We start from the raw sequence: 15,651 nt of genomic DNA on the forward strand, positions 1-15,651 counted from the left end.
TACATCGCAATCCTGACCACTATCCTATTCTTTTGGCTTTTTAAAAGGTATAAAAAAGTCCATGTGTGTCTTAAAAAACTTGTTGTACATGAGCATCATCCATGTCAGCAGAGGACTGGACTCTAGATTAAAGGGATAAAAAAAAAAGGAGTACTATTTTGTCGCTTGGGGACATGAATTGAGATTCTACTCAATGACATTGGGGAATCAAATACAGAATTGAATAACCTATGTAAAAACACCATGTCGCGAACTAGTCGCCTATTTGGAAGAGGCGAAAGACCAAGAGTGGCGAAAAGAAGCGCATAATCATAAACACTGTCCAATGTGGCGATCATATACAATTCTCACAAGTCTTCTCTGTAAGCTCTCCAACCTGAGTGCCTAACCGACACCCAAAGAATTCCATACCATAGAACAAAAGTCCAACCGTGATAGAACCAAAGCCCGAAAAAGGTTCAGTATACAGGTGTAATTCCGGAAGTCACGGGGTAATGCGTGCAGTTATGCCCAGGATGTGCAAGGAATCGTTAATAATGTTTGAAACATGATAGTTAAAGTTCGGGCATTCAGCTTGCTGTTCAGCTTAAGCCCAGATGCAGCCGACGCTACGAGATGATGGGACCAATCGAGTGGCGTCAAAAATGCAAGTAACTACCGTAAAATACCGAGCATCCGCCCATTCCACTCAAGCACCCATCCTTAAATGTTGTAGCATCTGAAAAAATATGCGCAGTACAAATATCAATCAAATTTGTGACCTAACTAGCGCCGATCCCCCACTTCCTTGCGATTATCTCCAAATTTTAAGTTGGCGTGTGATCAGTACTTTACGGTATGCCTTTTCTGTTTATGATAGGTTCAGCAATGATAGAACACATACAGAAACATATTGAATACCACGATGGTGCACTTATGACACTGTCCGATTGGTCCCATCAGCTCGTAGTGTTGACTGCGTTTGGCCTTTAGGTGAAACAAAATATAATAGACGGGCATTTGGTTGGCCATGTGCTCCCGAGAAACTTTGTTTTTTAGAGCATACTTGAGGCAGTTATGCCTTTTTTGTTGGTGGAACGGTCACAAATGTGATAAACAGCAACTGTCAGTGACTGTTTATACACAAGTTTTGGGCTTGAAGGCTTGGGCTCGGACAGTTCTTTTGTGGCAGGTGGCCAGGGGGGAGGAAAAGTCGCTGGGGCACTACACTTGTCGAAGTGTGTACAAGACTAGACGGTTTATTTAATTTCCCAGCTTCAGGTGAGATGTGTTTTCTATTGCTATCATAATTTTGTGGGCAAGCAGAGATGGGGTTCGTAGTGCACGAGCACTGTCATGCTCTTTTGAACAGTTGCCTTCTGTGGGCATCACATTTGTTTATACCAATGCAGGGTAAACCTTGTTTGCATTTGAGGAATCTTATCCATCGTATGGTCTAGAAAGTGAACAGGTCTCTTGGCTGTTGTACAACCGCATGGCTGAGAGCATAGCAGTTCATCCCCTCCTGCTAAAAGCTGCATCTAAGCAGCTCATGAGCATGTGAATTCACTTTCGGACGTGATGCACATCACATCTGGTCGGTACTCGAAAGTTGCTTATACTTCTGTCGACAACTCCATTTGTGAAGTTAGTGGGTGTTCAAGTTGCTCTTCGGACACAAAAGTCTGTTGGGTGTCAAGAGCGCTAAGAATGAGCCGCTGTCTGGCATCCTTCTTGGGCAGTGAGTAGATGAGCTTGTCCCAGAATTTGTGCTCGCCCCAGCGCAGGTAGCTGGTGGCCTGCATGTAGAGGTGCAGCTCTTCATCCAATGCTTCTGGAGTCACCTCATCCACGACTACAATGATGAGCCGGTTGATCCTGTCTTCGAGAGCACGGTGATGTGCCACCCTAAACTCCCAACGACACCATTCGCTGTCCACGAAGTTCCTGCGACATGAAAACTCATCTAATGGGCCAACTATCGCGTTTTGTTGTACTACCTATGACTAAACGGTCATGTCACTCCAGTGGCGTCGGAACAGGAAAGGCCCCTCCCCCCCACCTTTCCTTTTCCGTATTCCACAAGACATTGCACATATTTGGAGAACAAAATTTGGGGAAGAAAGGAGAAAAAAAGCCGCCCTCCCCCCCCCCACACACGCACAGACACACACACACCCACATCCAGCCATTGCCCCCCATCTTAACAGTTCCGATGCCCCTGTGTCAATCATGGCGAACTTGTTTGAAACCATTTTTCTATATTTTCACCTCGAGAGCAGTAGTAAAAAAGTTGACACCTTGCAGAACGTTACTGATTTCCCCATTTATGGGGCGAATTAAATTCTTAAATCTGCATTTAGAATCAATTATTTGCTATTTTATAAAACATGCACATTTCAAACGCTAAAAACTTTTTCTCGCAGCCATATCTTCTATGAACCAGTACTTCACACTTCACGAGTGTAGTAGTAATCAAATGTGATTGTGTTCATATACTAGATGAATCGCAACCTACTTTGTCAACAAAAGGAGGGTGCGTCTGGAGGAGGACACAGCCTCTTGGATGATGTCCTGGATCAGGAAGCCACCCTTGAAGTTGCGGTCATAAGTGCAGACAGAAAAGCCATTGGCCTCCACTCTGGGGATGAGGTGTTCGTAGGCCCAAGCAGCGTCTTTGCTGCTGAACGAGAGGAAGACGTCGAAGAGCTTGTCCTCGTCCAGGTCGTCTTCCTTAATGCACTGCAGAAAACCGCATACCCCTCGGGCGTACAGCCAAATCTTGACCTCTCGCTTGTACTTCAGGTAGAGGATTGATGTTGCCAGAGCCATGAACAGGAGCACTGGAAGAAAACGAGTTGCTGCTGCTTGGTGTCGTAATGTTATTTCATTTTCTTTTCACTTTGCGGTGAGTGACTGTTTCCATTTAGGTTTGTTCCCCCACCAAGTCTGATTAGTCTTTCTGCAAATGCAGATTTCTTTCACTTTCTTCTGTTAGTATTGGCGGCATGAGCAAACTACAGGGGGAGCTTCTCTAGCTATTATCATAACTCATAACCGTTAGCGACGTAGCAAGTAGGAGAGAGATTGGACGGCGCAGCAGATTCCCCGGCTCGGCTTGCTTCATGTGTTTTCACACTTTTTCACACTTCACGTGTTTTCCTACTCGCTTCACGCCTCCTTCATACTTTTTTTTTTTTTTTTTGTGGCATGATATTTGTGGCATTACATTTTACCATAGCTTGAAGGCATCATGTCTTCAAGCATAGCCGTGCTAAGCAATCGCTTGTGGTGCTTTCGGAGTTTAGAGGTGGTGATATATTGTTCTCTAACTGAACAGAAAACAATATCCCGTGCCTCACCTCAGTACAACACCCACCATGGAGAAGAGGGTGTCATTTTTATTTTACCAAACGACTAAAAACTGAGGAAGGACTAGCTCATCAAACTGTGTAGTAAATACTTAAAGCAATTTCATATACCCAGTCGGTTTACTGTTTTCTGTGAGTGATGGCCGCTTATTAGTTCGAAATTTATTTCTTTTTGCAATCTGCACACCAATAAACATGCTTCCCCGGAACAACTACCTAGTGGCTGACTTCCAGAGTCGTTTCAACTAAATTCCTGCTTATTCGCCCGTTCGACGCAAAACGTGCGAAACCTCCGCGATCGACACCTGTAAGATCTAATGAGTCAGTGACACTTCGGCGTCCCAAAAATCAGTAATATACTTATCGTGGATTACGACTGTTTTTATGTTTGTTTTCACGAACCCAAATAATATTTGTGCAGAATGTGTGGTGCACTTCTCAGCGAAAACTTTTAAATTTAAAGTCATTCTTTAAAGGGGCACTGACTGGGTATTTATGATTGCCGAGGTTTTTAGTTGTACGTGACATATGAGAGCCCAACAACCCAGAACAGAATTTGCGGCTCGAAATTGTGGAATCGGAGATGCCATGACGCATGCCACGCAAGCTGTCTCAAGCTCCAGGCTTCTTTCTGAACATTTTAGAGGTTGTATCTTTTAAAAGTGGCATTGGACTAATTCTGTAGGAAACAGATCCTAGACATGTCATACACATTCTTTAAAATAAATTAAGTTATCAATTGACATAGAAGCAAACTAACATGACCACTCCGTGTGATTACTTGGCGTGGCATATGCTCAAATCACGCTCGCCTGCGTGGCGGCGCCACCGAAACATCTCGTTGCCAGTAGCAGGAAAGCATCCAGTAGGATGGAGGCGGCTACACCAAAAAACATCCCGCATACTATGGTGCCTGGAACGCGTCTCCGACTAATGTGTCAAGGGACCACTTTGTCGGAAGCAGGAAACACACCAGTCGGTGACGCGCGTTCCTATGCACCATACACATACAGAACCCGGTTGCAGTTGGAATTTAGTTCAAGCCTGGCCTCGTCGGCATGGTTTTGAAGTCAAATTAAAAATATAAGAAAAAACGTTTTTGAAATGGTGTTGTTTTTTTTTGGAAGATTGATGGGCACTTATCTTCGTGTCTAGAAATATTTTCGTGTAATTAATGTCTTACTGTGACATATTGATTTTAAAACATATTAAAATGGGTCTGTGCCGGTTTTTCATTGTAATTTCTGTGACCTATTTATGCAATAGCTGCGTTCGATTTACCTGCAGCTCCAGTCACCGTTACTTTGGCTCCAGCACCGGTGCAGAAAAGTGTAGGGCGGTGTACTTCCGGTCGTATCTCAATAGACTAGTGGCACAGCTAGACCATCCGGCACCCGAGGCCCTTATTTCTTTCCTAGCACCCCCCCCCCCCCCCCCCCCCCTCCCCCCATTAACTCCAAAATATCGCAACTAACCAGTAAAGCGGCCCGGGGGGGGGGGGGGGGGGGGGGGGTTGTGTTTTATCTATGTCATGTTTACCCAGTCATGTTTTATCTATCTTGCATCTTTTATGTGTTTTTTTGTTTTGTTTTTCTGTTCCTCGCAGGAATAAACTCAGTTGCCAGTCAGCGTTCTGTTTGTTCACTTCTCGTTCTTGTCCCTTGTCTTTTTTGCGCTGTTTGCAAGCTTGCACTATGGACCAACTAGACCAACTTCACGCCTTGTAGCTATTCTGAATTTAGAGATAATGGCATACTAGGCCCAGTGAGGCTTGGTTATTCTGAAGGAGTAACTAATTCAAGTAACAAAGAAAAAACATTAGAGGTTTGTATCTTTTTTTTAATTTTTAACCTTGCCCAGGCTGGGACGCGAGTGTATTAGAGACGCTGTTTCGTCGAACCTAAAGGCCCGTTCACACTCTTGCAACCGAGTACGACCGAGAGAGACCAAACCGGTTTTTAAGCCTCTTGCGATCTCTTAGGACCAGCTCCGCTCAGCGCATCCGGTCCCAAGAAGTCTTTCTCGGTCGTACTCGGTCGCAAGAGTGTGAACGGGCCTTAACGATCACCTGCATTGGCTAGCAGCAAGAACATTCCACCGAAATAAGTTCGTACGCCGCTACGTGCCGTCTTTATGCAGAAAAGGGTCATTGTGAGTTAAGAGTGATTTCGCGCATCATTAACGTGTTCAATGAGCAGTGCTTGCACAAGCTGCTCAACGTACGTGTAAATGTATAATTACATGCTCTTAGTGTAGTACTCGAAATCGAAATTCCCCCACACTTCCGCAGAAATGGTATGAGCACTTACCAAAAAAAGGCACTCCCAACGCCAGGACTTGCATGAGTGCACTAGGACACAAGTCTTTCTGCGTCAGCTGAAGGAACGGCTTTCCAGAAACCAAGGCATTTGCGCTTTGCGTGCAGACGACATGTTCAGCGTCTTCAATCTGCACGAGATGATGTATTGCTTAGTTCTCTTGCCACGTCTGAAAACGGGCAGCGTTTCAGCGAGCCACTTTCCACAAGAAATGCTTGGACAACGGAGCAAGCTCTACTTTTATTCAAGACTATTTGTTTAACACAGCACATTTGTTTTTACATCATACAAACGGCAGTCTGCAAACACGACTCTTCGCAATATCCTTGGTTCGAATGCTGCGTGCCAAGTTTCCTCCTCGAACCCTTTGTCATGCGGCATTCGAAGCACGGACCTCGCGGTGACTCGCGTTCGAATCTCTATGCGGACTGTCTTTTGTACGATGTATGAGCAGTGTGACTCCGCCTTTAGGAGTGACGGAGGCATAAAAAAAATACTCCAGGCTTGAAGCGCGGGCAAAATATAGCACCAAGCCCTATAGAATAGCCACAGAGACTAAGACATCGGCGATATTTTTGCGTTGCACACCATTATGTTCGCAATTATTTCGGCATGCTATGTTGATTATGTAAAGTATACCGAAGTGTTCACTAATTATCACACTCACAGGTTTCTCCTGCCGTATCTGGTGTCGCATAATGTCTTGTGTATGTGTGTGTGTGTGGGGGGGGGGGGGGGGGGGGATGTGCAGGCTGCTAATGCGAGACCATTTTCTCTTTTTAATTTTGAATCTATTTCACTATTCTGAAACTTCCATATACTGTTCGGTCCAATCATTTATGTGAAATCACAATTACAACTCCCTCTGTTTTTCTTGTCTACGAAACACCTATGACTTGCGGAAAAGCGTATATAGGGCAAACGGGGAGGTGCATCAACGACAGGGCACGCGAGCATGTCCTATCTGTTAGAATTTCCCCATCGGTTAATCTAGCAATTCACTGTGATAGGTGTTCGTGTGCGCCTAATCTTGACGAAACAAGATTAGTTGGAAAACTCGAAAACAAAACTGAGGGAGAATTGTTTGATGCCTTCTGCATTAGAGTAAAGGACGAGGATATTTGCGTAAGTGCACCATCAGTGCACTTAACTGAGAAAGAGTTTGCCTTTTTGTGTCGGGAGCCTGAATTTGTGTGCAAATAAAAAGTATGTCTCAATAAACGTTCAGTTGTAAGTTAGTGCTTTCTCCTGTAGCCGCCTCGGTGGCTCCGAGGCGAGAGCGTCTGCCTGCGGATCCCCATATGGCGGGTTCGAACCCCGGCCGAGGTGCCCCTAATCTGACGGAGGCTTATTGCGGAGAAGACGCCGTGGTAACCGAGCTTTCGGTTGCTCGTCAAAAGATCTCCAGGTGGTCGAAATTAATCCTCAGTCCTCCGTTGGGGCGTGCCAGATGCCCGTCGTTGGTTTGGCACGTAAAACCCCCAAATTTGACTTTCTGGCTTTCTCCTGTCTCGTCTTCTTCGTGTCCTCGTTTTTTTTAGGCACTTTACATGTACTTGACCATTTGTTGTCCATTATTTGATCTACATTTAAGAACCTTCCAGTATTCATTGTGGCGAGTCACGTAAATTATAGTATTTTGCTCTAATGAAGCTATTCTGTTAGAATTGAAGTCGCATTTTTTTTTTATAGTTTATAATTATATAAGTTATGCATTTTTTAATATTTGTAACTTATTGAGCATGATCTCAGCGTGAGAATCATAGGGGTACTGTAGATAGCTCTCGCGATTTTTTTCTGAAGAAGGTAAATTTGACTAAGATTGGGTTCCGTGGTTGTACACCAGACAAGGCGGCAATAACTTATGTGGAAAAAAATAACGCATTGTAAATAATTATTTTAACAGCAGTGGGAACAGTTGAGCTGTGGCGATACATCAAACCGATAACACGTGACACTTGAAATCAAATAATATGACTATCCCATGACACAGCAGAAAAAACTGCACCGAGCGTTTTAAAATTACTAACAATTTCTATAGAGTTTGAGTTGAAATTCCGCACACCAAGTCACGGACATCCCAGCCACCTAAACTCCTTTTGTCCATCGTAGGGTGAGACGAAGTATATTTCGCCTCAGTGGTCACGTAAACGTGATAGCGAACCGCCGAAGACAGCGCGCTCTCTGACGACGCACTTTTGGCGCTGTTTCATTGGCTCCATCGGATCGTGGCGTCTGTTGTGATCCCAGTGATGGCGAACCTCCGAAGGCGGCGCACTTTCTGACAAAGCACTTTTGACGTATTTTCGTCGTTTTCATGTCGTCGACGTGTTTTCGCTCAAGAACTTTGAAGGTCGACTGAACGATGAGACATTTAAGGCTTTCGTCTTAATAAATGCACAGAGGGAACAGGGGTATGTTATGACGGGGCATCGCAAGGTCAATAACTAGTGTATAACTTGGAAAACTACTTTATTTTTATCATGATGTAGAATACTCGAGACTGTGGTAAAAGCTCGGAAACTTGGTCGATGAAAAAAGGCAGGGGAAAAGAACGTCTCAAACTCAGCTACTGCGTTTATTTCCTCAAAGCAGGGGCGGATTTAGAGGGGGGGGTTCGGATGTCGTGACCCCCCTCTTGATTTCTGCATGCGTAAAATTTAGGGCGTAAAACGAAGGAGAGGGGGAGGGGGTTCCTAAACATATGGAACGCTGACCAACACCTGACCCCCCCCCCCCCCCCCCCCCCTCTTCCCCTCAGGAAATTCCCGCATCCGCCCCTGCCTCAAAGCCTTATAGTATATCCACAACCTAATCACCGACGACCGACGTCATAAAGTCAGCTTTGTTATACAATCCTATCCACGCTGGTCTTATGTTGGGAGTACGGAAAAAATGGCTGCAAAACCCGTTTTGAGTAGGAAAAGTTGTCATGCTAACTCAGTAAAGCAGGTGTAGTCAAATCTCTAATCAGCAACGCACTGGACAAGTCGTGTGCCCATTTTATGGGTTGTGACGTAGAAAGGCAGTGGTCAAGGTAAGAAGATGCAGGCTATGACAGTGAGTTCATAAAAAGACAATCGGAATTGCAGCAAAAGGCTAAACAACGACCAGAAAAGGAAGCGAAAAAGCATTATACGGTTATTCTGTACTTTCACGTAATTTCTCACAACCTTAAAGCGTGCGCAAAGAAATTTGGGATAGATGTAGCGTTTAGGTCCGACTTTGATCGGAACCGTCTGACACCGTTTCAGACGGGTCAGAAAGCGCACCGTGATAAGTCGGTTGATTGCAAGGAAAGGGTGGTCTATGAAATACCACTGGAATGGGGTTTCAAGTATGTAGGTCAAATGGCAAGGTGTGTAAATGATAGATTGGTAGAGCACAAAAGAAATGTAAAAATAAACGCACCCACTTCAGAGATTGCTAAACACATTAGTGAGTGCAACGATTGTGCGGCACTTTGGTCGCAAACTGACATTGTGCACAGGGAGCGCAACAAGACAGTTCGTGTTAAATCCATCGGTAATTATATCAGCCATGCTTCAATGCAACTCGGAAGTAGTTCCAAGAAGTTTCTTAAAATGTAATGTTTTTGTCAACCTTTTTTTTTAAAGTGAACGTGGAATGAGTCATTTTGTGGGTAGGAGTTCAGTTGGAGGACATATCAGTTCTCGTTGCGATAAAGCACTGCTCTTTCAGACTCCGGCTGGAAAGGAAGAGGGTCGGTGTGTTTGTTTTGTTCAAGGTCCCAAGCTTTCAGTTTGGGATTGAGGTCACCGTTTACGGTTGAGGTGAAGACCAGTGTGGGCAGGATTGTATAACAGAGGTTGACCTTTTGACGTCGGTAGTCGGTGATTAGGTTGATTAGGTTGAGGAAATAAACGCAGTAGCTGAATTTGAGACGTTCTTTTCCCTGTTTTTTTTTTCTTCGACCAAGTTTCCCAGCTTTTACCACAGTCTCGGGTATACTACATCATGATCAACTTCCACCAGCTCACCTGCGCACTCACTGTTTTTTTTCATTTATTTTGATATACTGTATTTTGCCAAAAGGAAACGGGAATGGTGTACTTGAGCGTTGTTCATTTAGAGTGAAGCCCATCAAACAACTTTTTTTTTTTTAAATTTGAATTGCTGAATCTTATTTTTAATGTCCTTTTCTCACATTTACCATCTTCAAAAGGTTGGATTTCATTTTTATTTCATTTTTAGAACGGGGAATGAAACTAATGAGGAATGCGTTCGGCGAAATTGTTACTAATTTGGGTAAGTCGGCATGAGCGTATTCATCTGAAAATGGTTCATGTTTTGAAGCTCGTTAAAATACAAATACAAAGTGACTTTCTGCAGGGCCTTGTTGTTATGTCGAGCGCATTATGCCGATTTCCAGTTGTCATTTTGAGGCAATGGCCAATATCCGCGCCAGAGCAAGCGGTTCGCGTGGAGCCGTTGCGCTTCCGAATGCACCACGTTGTTGCTGCCGTTACCAACGCGCTTGTTAAGCATTTAAGGAAGATGAAGCTTCGTCCGGGAGCGGTCGGGTGACAGGAATGTCTCTTTCCTGGAAAGCACGTGCTTTCATGCTCTTACAACACGTGTTTGACGTAGGCCGCAGTGCAGTCAAATGCATTAATACAAATAGTGACGCAAGACGACGTTTAATGACCGCAGTGTTAACGCAAATGCCGCCGTTCTCATTTTTGTATGCTCGATAACCGCCGCCGGATATCTAAAAAGGCTTTCAAACCTAAGAAATGTTCGGAAAATAAAGCTATCACAAAGTGGGCCAAGATTAAAGCGGTTAATGCTGAATAATATTCATTATCCCGATCAAAGCAAAGAACATAACCATGGGTCACAGTGTTTAGAAAGTCCCAGCTCTGCCTTGCCCCTCGCTGCACGAAACGTTTGTGGGTTCAGACGGCGCCTTATCACTTTTATACAGTATGTACACTCTAAAAAAAAAATAATAAAAAAAGCCCGTGCGTTTATTTTTTTGCATAACACTCGGAGATCCAATCACCGCAACTTACGGAGGCAGCCCAGCGAACGACGATGCCGAAACATATGTTTAGACCAAAAAACGCAGAGTTGTGACGTTGAGCAATGCAAGCGCGACGTTTTGCTTTGCTTAATGTCACAACTCAGACTGCGTTTTTGACATATGTTTCGCCATCGTCATTCGCTGAGCTGCCTCCGTAAGTTGCGGTGATTGGATCTCCGGGTGTTATGCGGGAGAGTAGACGCACGGGATTTTTTTAGAGTGAGAACTATGCGACAGAAATTCCTCTCACGCCCGCATTAGCGCCAATTAGTGCTCCTCCGCAATGCCCAAATAGTTCACTGCCTGCGCGCGTCCCGCTAGCGTCTGTGGGGATCGGCGCATACTGCTTAACCGCACAAAAGACAAAGGAGGCTAAACATGAAAAAAAAAAAGACCCTTATCGCCTTCCACACGCCCTGAGCCACGCCAACGTCTTTATTTTGCACAACCCACACGTCACATATGTCGTCCTGGCTACGCTTTTCCGGTTGGTCCGCGCAGCGATTCGATGTCGTGGGTGGTACTTGGTGGCGTTTATTTGGCACGTTCTTAACTTCTATACACCCATAGAGATGGGCGTTGTTAAGACACACGGGCGCTCAATCAGCTGACGAAAACAGCAAACGTCATATCGAAGGCCTGCGCATTCGCGCCTTACCCGGTCGCCGAAATGAAAAGAAAGCAACAAAACATATATATATATATATATATATATATAGATATATATATATATATATATATATATATATAATATATATATATATATATATATATATATAACTGAGAAGAAAAAAACCCTTAGTGAAAAACAGCAACAACGGACGATTTAATCTTCGACGTTTCGGCCGGAGTCCGGCCTTCGTCAGGAAGAACTTTTACAGATGAACGCGGGTGGTATTTATACAATGCTACGGTCGAGTCCAAATTTCGGAGGGGTGACGGTTGAAGCTTTCGAGAGAGGGAAGCGGAGGGCAGTTCTTATCCGGGTGAAGAAGCTTGACGGTCGGTGCCAAGTTTCAAGGACGGCGGGATGACGGTTGTACGTCGATGAGTACCCGACACCTGCCGAGAGTGTGGCACCAATGCAACGCCCGCAGCAGCCGAGAAGTACCCCAAGACAGCGCTACAACCTGCGAAAGCCCGCCGTGGAGAGCTCCCCGCACCCGAAGAAAGACGAATGACGACAGTTCGGTGAGTCCAGTTCCTCCACTCCAAACTACAGTACCACTTTTCTTAAAGTACGAAAGCTCTCAGATAAACGCATTAGGCACGAACTCCATAAATCAACCTTGCTAGTGTACCTTAACGCAGGCATTACCCCGAAGGGCATGTCGCTTTCCCTTCCTCCCGCCTGCACAAACCTCGACCAACATGACCGATCGGAATGGCAACAAGTTCTCCTTGAAGGTTCCCTTAAACTGGTCCAAATAGCGATTCAGCATAGTGACAAACAAGTGAAACAGTTAACGACCGCGACCGCTACACTTCTCCGTTCAAATGGCCCCTTATCGACATCCGAAATTAGCGCCCTATCTGAATTTGATAAAAAGAAACACCATGACCTCGCAACAATCAAGCTACGTAAGCTACAGCGCGATAAGGTTCCTAACCCTGTTTTACCTCAGATCACGACATCATTTAACTATAACGAACATACTCAACCGGCCATTAGCATAACAGACGATAGGTCAAGCACTAGTGCCCCTTGTGGCACTACAATTGTTAATCTATCTGGCGTGACTATATCAACAGAAGAGGAAAGACTCCTTTCGAGGGGATTAAATTTCTGTCCCGCCACAGGTTTTGTTGACGAATTTCAATTACTACGCGACCTCGACAACTTTGCTCGAAATTTAAGATTGCGGGAATACTTCTTGGACAAAACTTCTAGCTCCAACACCTCTCAGCAGCGTGCAACGAGCGACTGGACGCCAAAAGCTAACCGTGATGATTGTCTTGACTTATACATAGCCGCTGTGCAAAAAGACGTAATGCGGGAATATCGCAGGCAGGCGGGAAGACGGGATAACCTCACTGAATCCGAACGGGCTAGCTTAAAAACCCTGAGCAATAGGACAGACATAACAATAAAACCAGCCGATAAAGGAGGAGCAATTGTGATTCTTAGCACTTCTGAATACATCCGAGAAGGAAACCGCCAACTAAATGACTCAAAGTTTTATGAACCTCTCGCGGATGACCCTACGGTGCAACACACTGAGATTGTGACCTCGGTTCTTAAGGATCTCCTAGACGAGGGCAGAATAACTGCTAACGAACATGAATTAATGAAACCGGTACAGCCTTCTCCGGGCCGCTTCTACATGCTCCCTAAGATTCACAAACCTGGTAACCCAGGGCGTCCAATCATATCCGGAATAGGTACAGTAACCGAACCCATATCAGGATATGTAGACAGTTTAATTAAACATACACCTACAATTCTTGATTCGTACATTAAAGACACAACTCACTTCTTAAGAGAAATATCAAATTTATGCATACCAAAAGAATCATATCTCGTTACACTCGATGTGTCATCGCTGTATACGAATATTCCACATGATGATGGAATACTCTCTTTAATTGACATGTACGAACTCCACAAACAACCGGATACCCCAGATGGACACGTCGTCGCTACTCTAGCGAGGCTTGTCTTAGAACTAAACACGTTCGAATTTAACAATAAATACTTTAGGCAGGTTAGCGGAACCGCGATGGGCACCAAAATGGCCCCGAACTATGCCAACATATTCATGGGAAAATTAGAATTTCAGTTCCTTTCTGAATGTCCCGTAAAGCCGCTAATATACAAAAGGTTTATAGATGATATATTTATTGTATGGTCGCACACTGAGGAGGAGCTGGTGGACTTCATAGGTCGATACAATGCTGCTTATCCGAGCATCCGCTTTACACATTCGTACTCTCAAACCGAAATAAACTTCCTAGACGTCAACGTTAAGATAGACGAAAGTAAACTCGCCACGAGCCTGTACCGTAAGCCAACAGATCGGCAGCAATACCTTCATTATCAAAGCGACCACCCACACCATTGCAAGAACAGCATTCCCTATAGCCAAGCTCATCGTTTCAAACGAATTTGTTCAAAAGAGACAGATTTTGATGCGAGCAGTCAAAATTTAAAGTCAGTGCTAGAGAAACAAAAGTATCCACCCGTATAATCGACGATGCAATCAGAAAAGCCAAACAACTGAACCGCGCAGACCTCATCAGCCCGCGCCCCACGCAAAGCGCCACACAACGCACAAATCTATGTCTAACTTATAGCATAAACCATCCTAATGTAAATAATGTCTTGAGACGACATTATAACATTCTCGAACAAAGCGAGCGCCTTAAACGCGCGTTTCCATCCGCCCCGGGGGTAGTCCACAGACGATCGCGTAACCTCAAAGACGCGCTATAGTCAGTTACAGGTTAAGAAGGTAGCGGCAAATGCCCCTCAAAGGGAATCGGATATCCCTCCGCCACCTTTGCATCCAATAGCGTCCCACCGTTTCCGTGACGTCGCGGGCAACGCGCGAGGAGGGTCTTGCCTTTCTGTACATATTTGCTTTATCTCTCGACTTTGACTTAGCATTGTGAGAGCCACGAGAGGGAGATTAGAGTTCCCCCCACCGACGGAAACAAATACGACCTTCGGGGATTAGCTTCCCCCCCGATGGATACAAAGGCTGCTTTCAGGGGCTCGGTTCCCTCTCCGATGAATACAAAGGTCGCTTTCTTAAAAAGTGGGATCGGAGACAAGTGGGAATCCATTGAAGCGGAACAAGGAGCGTTTCCAGTGAACTCTTCTTTCGACTGCGGAGAGATTTGAAACGGGCGCATCACACTTGTGGGAGGAGCTTCTCCTACCTTCTTGACTTGTAACCGACTATAGTAAACTCTCGGATAAATTCATCGCCACCACCTAACGAATGTAGGCCTTGCAGGCACCCAGGATGTCTAATCTGTAAACAGATGCAGCACACAAGCACGGCCAGCAGCACGCACTCGCAGTTCTCGATCAAAATTAAAGGGAACTTAACATGTGCCTCGTCGAATGTCATTTACTTATTACTAACACTTACTTAATGTCATTTACTTACTACTAACAAGGAATAAATGAAAGCCCCGGTACTCTGGCATCGATTAAAATGCTAACAGACGAATAGCAACAGCAATCCAAAAACATTTTTTTTTTGTAGATTTTGTTGTTAACAGTGGTACTGTGTTTGGGGCCGGAACTGGACCATCAACTTTTTCTTTTATTTCCAGGTTCTGATATCCATTGTATTTCTTTTTACTTCTAGGTTTAACATTGTTCCCTTCCAGGTTTGACTCATGCATGCCTGCATGCACACAAGTGACCGTGCCGCCCTTTCTTTTTTTTTTTTTTTTGAGACAGCACTTTAGTTTGCGCGTGTAACTTTCGTCTATTGTACGCTATCGTCTATATAGGTCACCGCTGCCGGCCCGGACACAAAGTCACCCTGCGCCCCCTCTCAAGAAGCTACAACCGTCATCCCGCCGTCCTTGAAACTTGGCACCGACCGTCAAGCTTCTTCACCCGGATAAGAACTGCCCTCCGCTTCCCTCTCTCGAAAGCTTCAACCGTCACCCCTCCGAAATTTGGACTCGACCGTAGCATTGTATAAATACCACCCGCGTTCATCTGTAAAAGTTCTTCCTGACGAAGGCCGGACTCCGGCCGAAACGTCGAAGATTAAATCGTCCGTTGTTGCTGTTTTTCACTAAGGGTTTTTTTCTTCTCAGTTTTATACCCACGCCTTCGGCCTCCCGCCACCATGCCCGTGATATATATATATATATATATATATATATATATATATATATATATATATATATATATATATATATATATAACGTTAGGTCGCGCGCGCCGCCTTGAGGCCGCTTTCCCAAACAC

At 44.9% G+C, this 15,651-nt stretch overlaps 1 protein-coding gene across 1 annotated transcript in view; it reads right to left on the minus strand.

Moving 5' to 3' along the window:
* LOC8036039 (protein toll) overlaps positions 1-15,651 on the minus strand; it is a 22,324-nt gene continuing 6,673 nt past the window's right edge. Inside the window, exons 3-5 of the mRNA XM_029968472.4 lie at positions 5,660-5,798; positions 2,498-2,822; positions 1-1,926 (exon numbers count right to left, since the gene is read on the minus strand). Of these exons, the coding sequence (XP_029824332.4) occupies positions 1,596-1,926; positions 2,498-2,822; positions 5,660-5,798 (795 nt within the window). The 3' untranslated portion in view covers positions 1-1,595. The remainder of the gene's footprint in view (positions 1,927-2,497; positions 2,823-5,659; positions 5,799-15,651) is intronic.

Source organism: Ixodes scapularis, unplaced genomic scaffold, assembly GCF_016920785.2.
Source record: "Ixodes scapularis isolate PalLabHiFi unplaced genomic scaffold, ASM1692078v2 PGA_scaffold9__187_contigs__length_104089568, whole genome shotgun sequence".
Classification (NCBI taxonomy): domain Eukaryota; kingdom Metazoa; phylum Arthropoda; class Arachnida; order Ixodida; family Ixodidae; genus Ixodes; species Ixodes scapularis.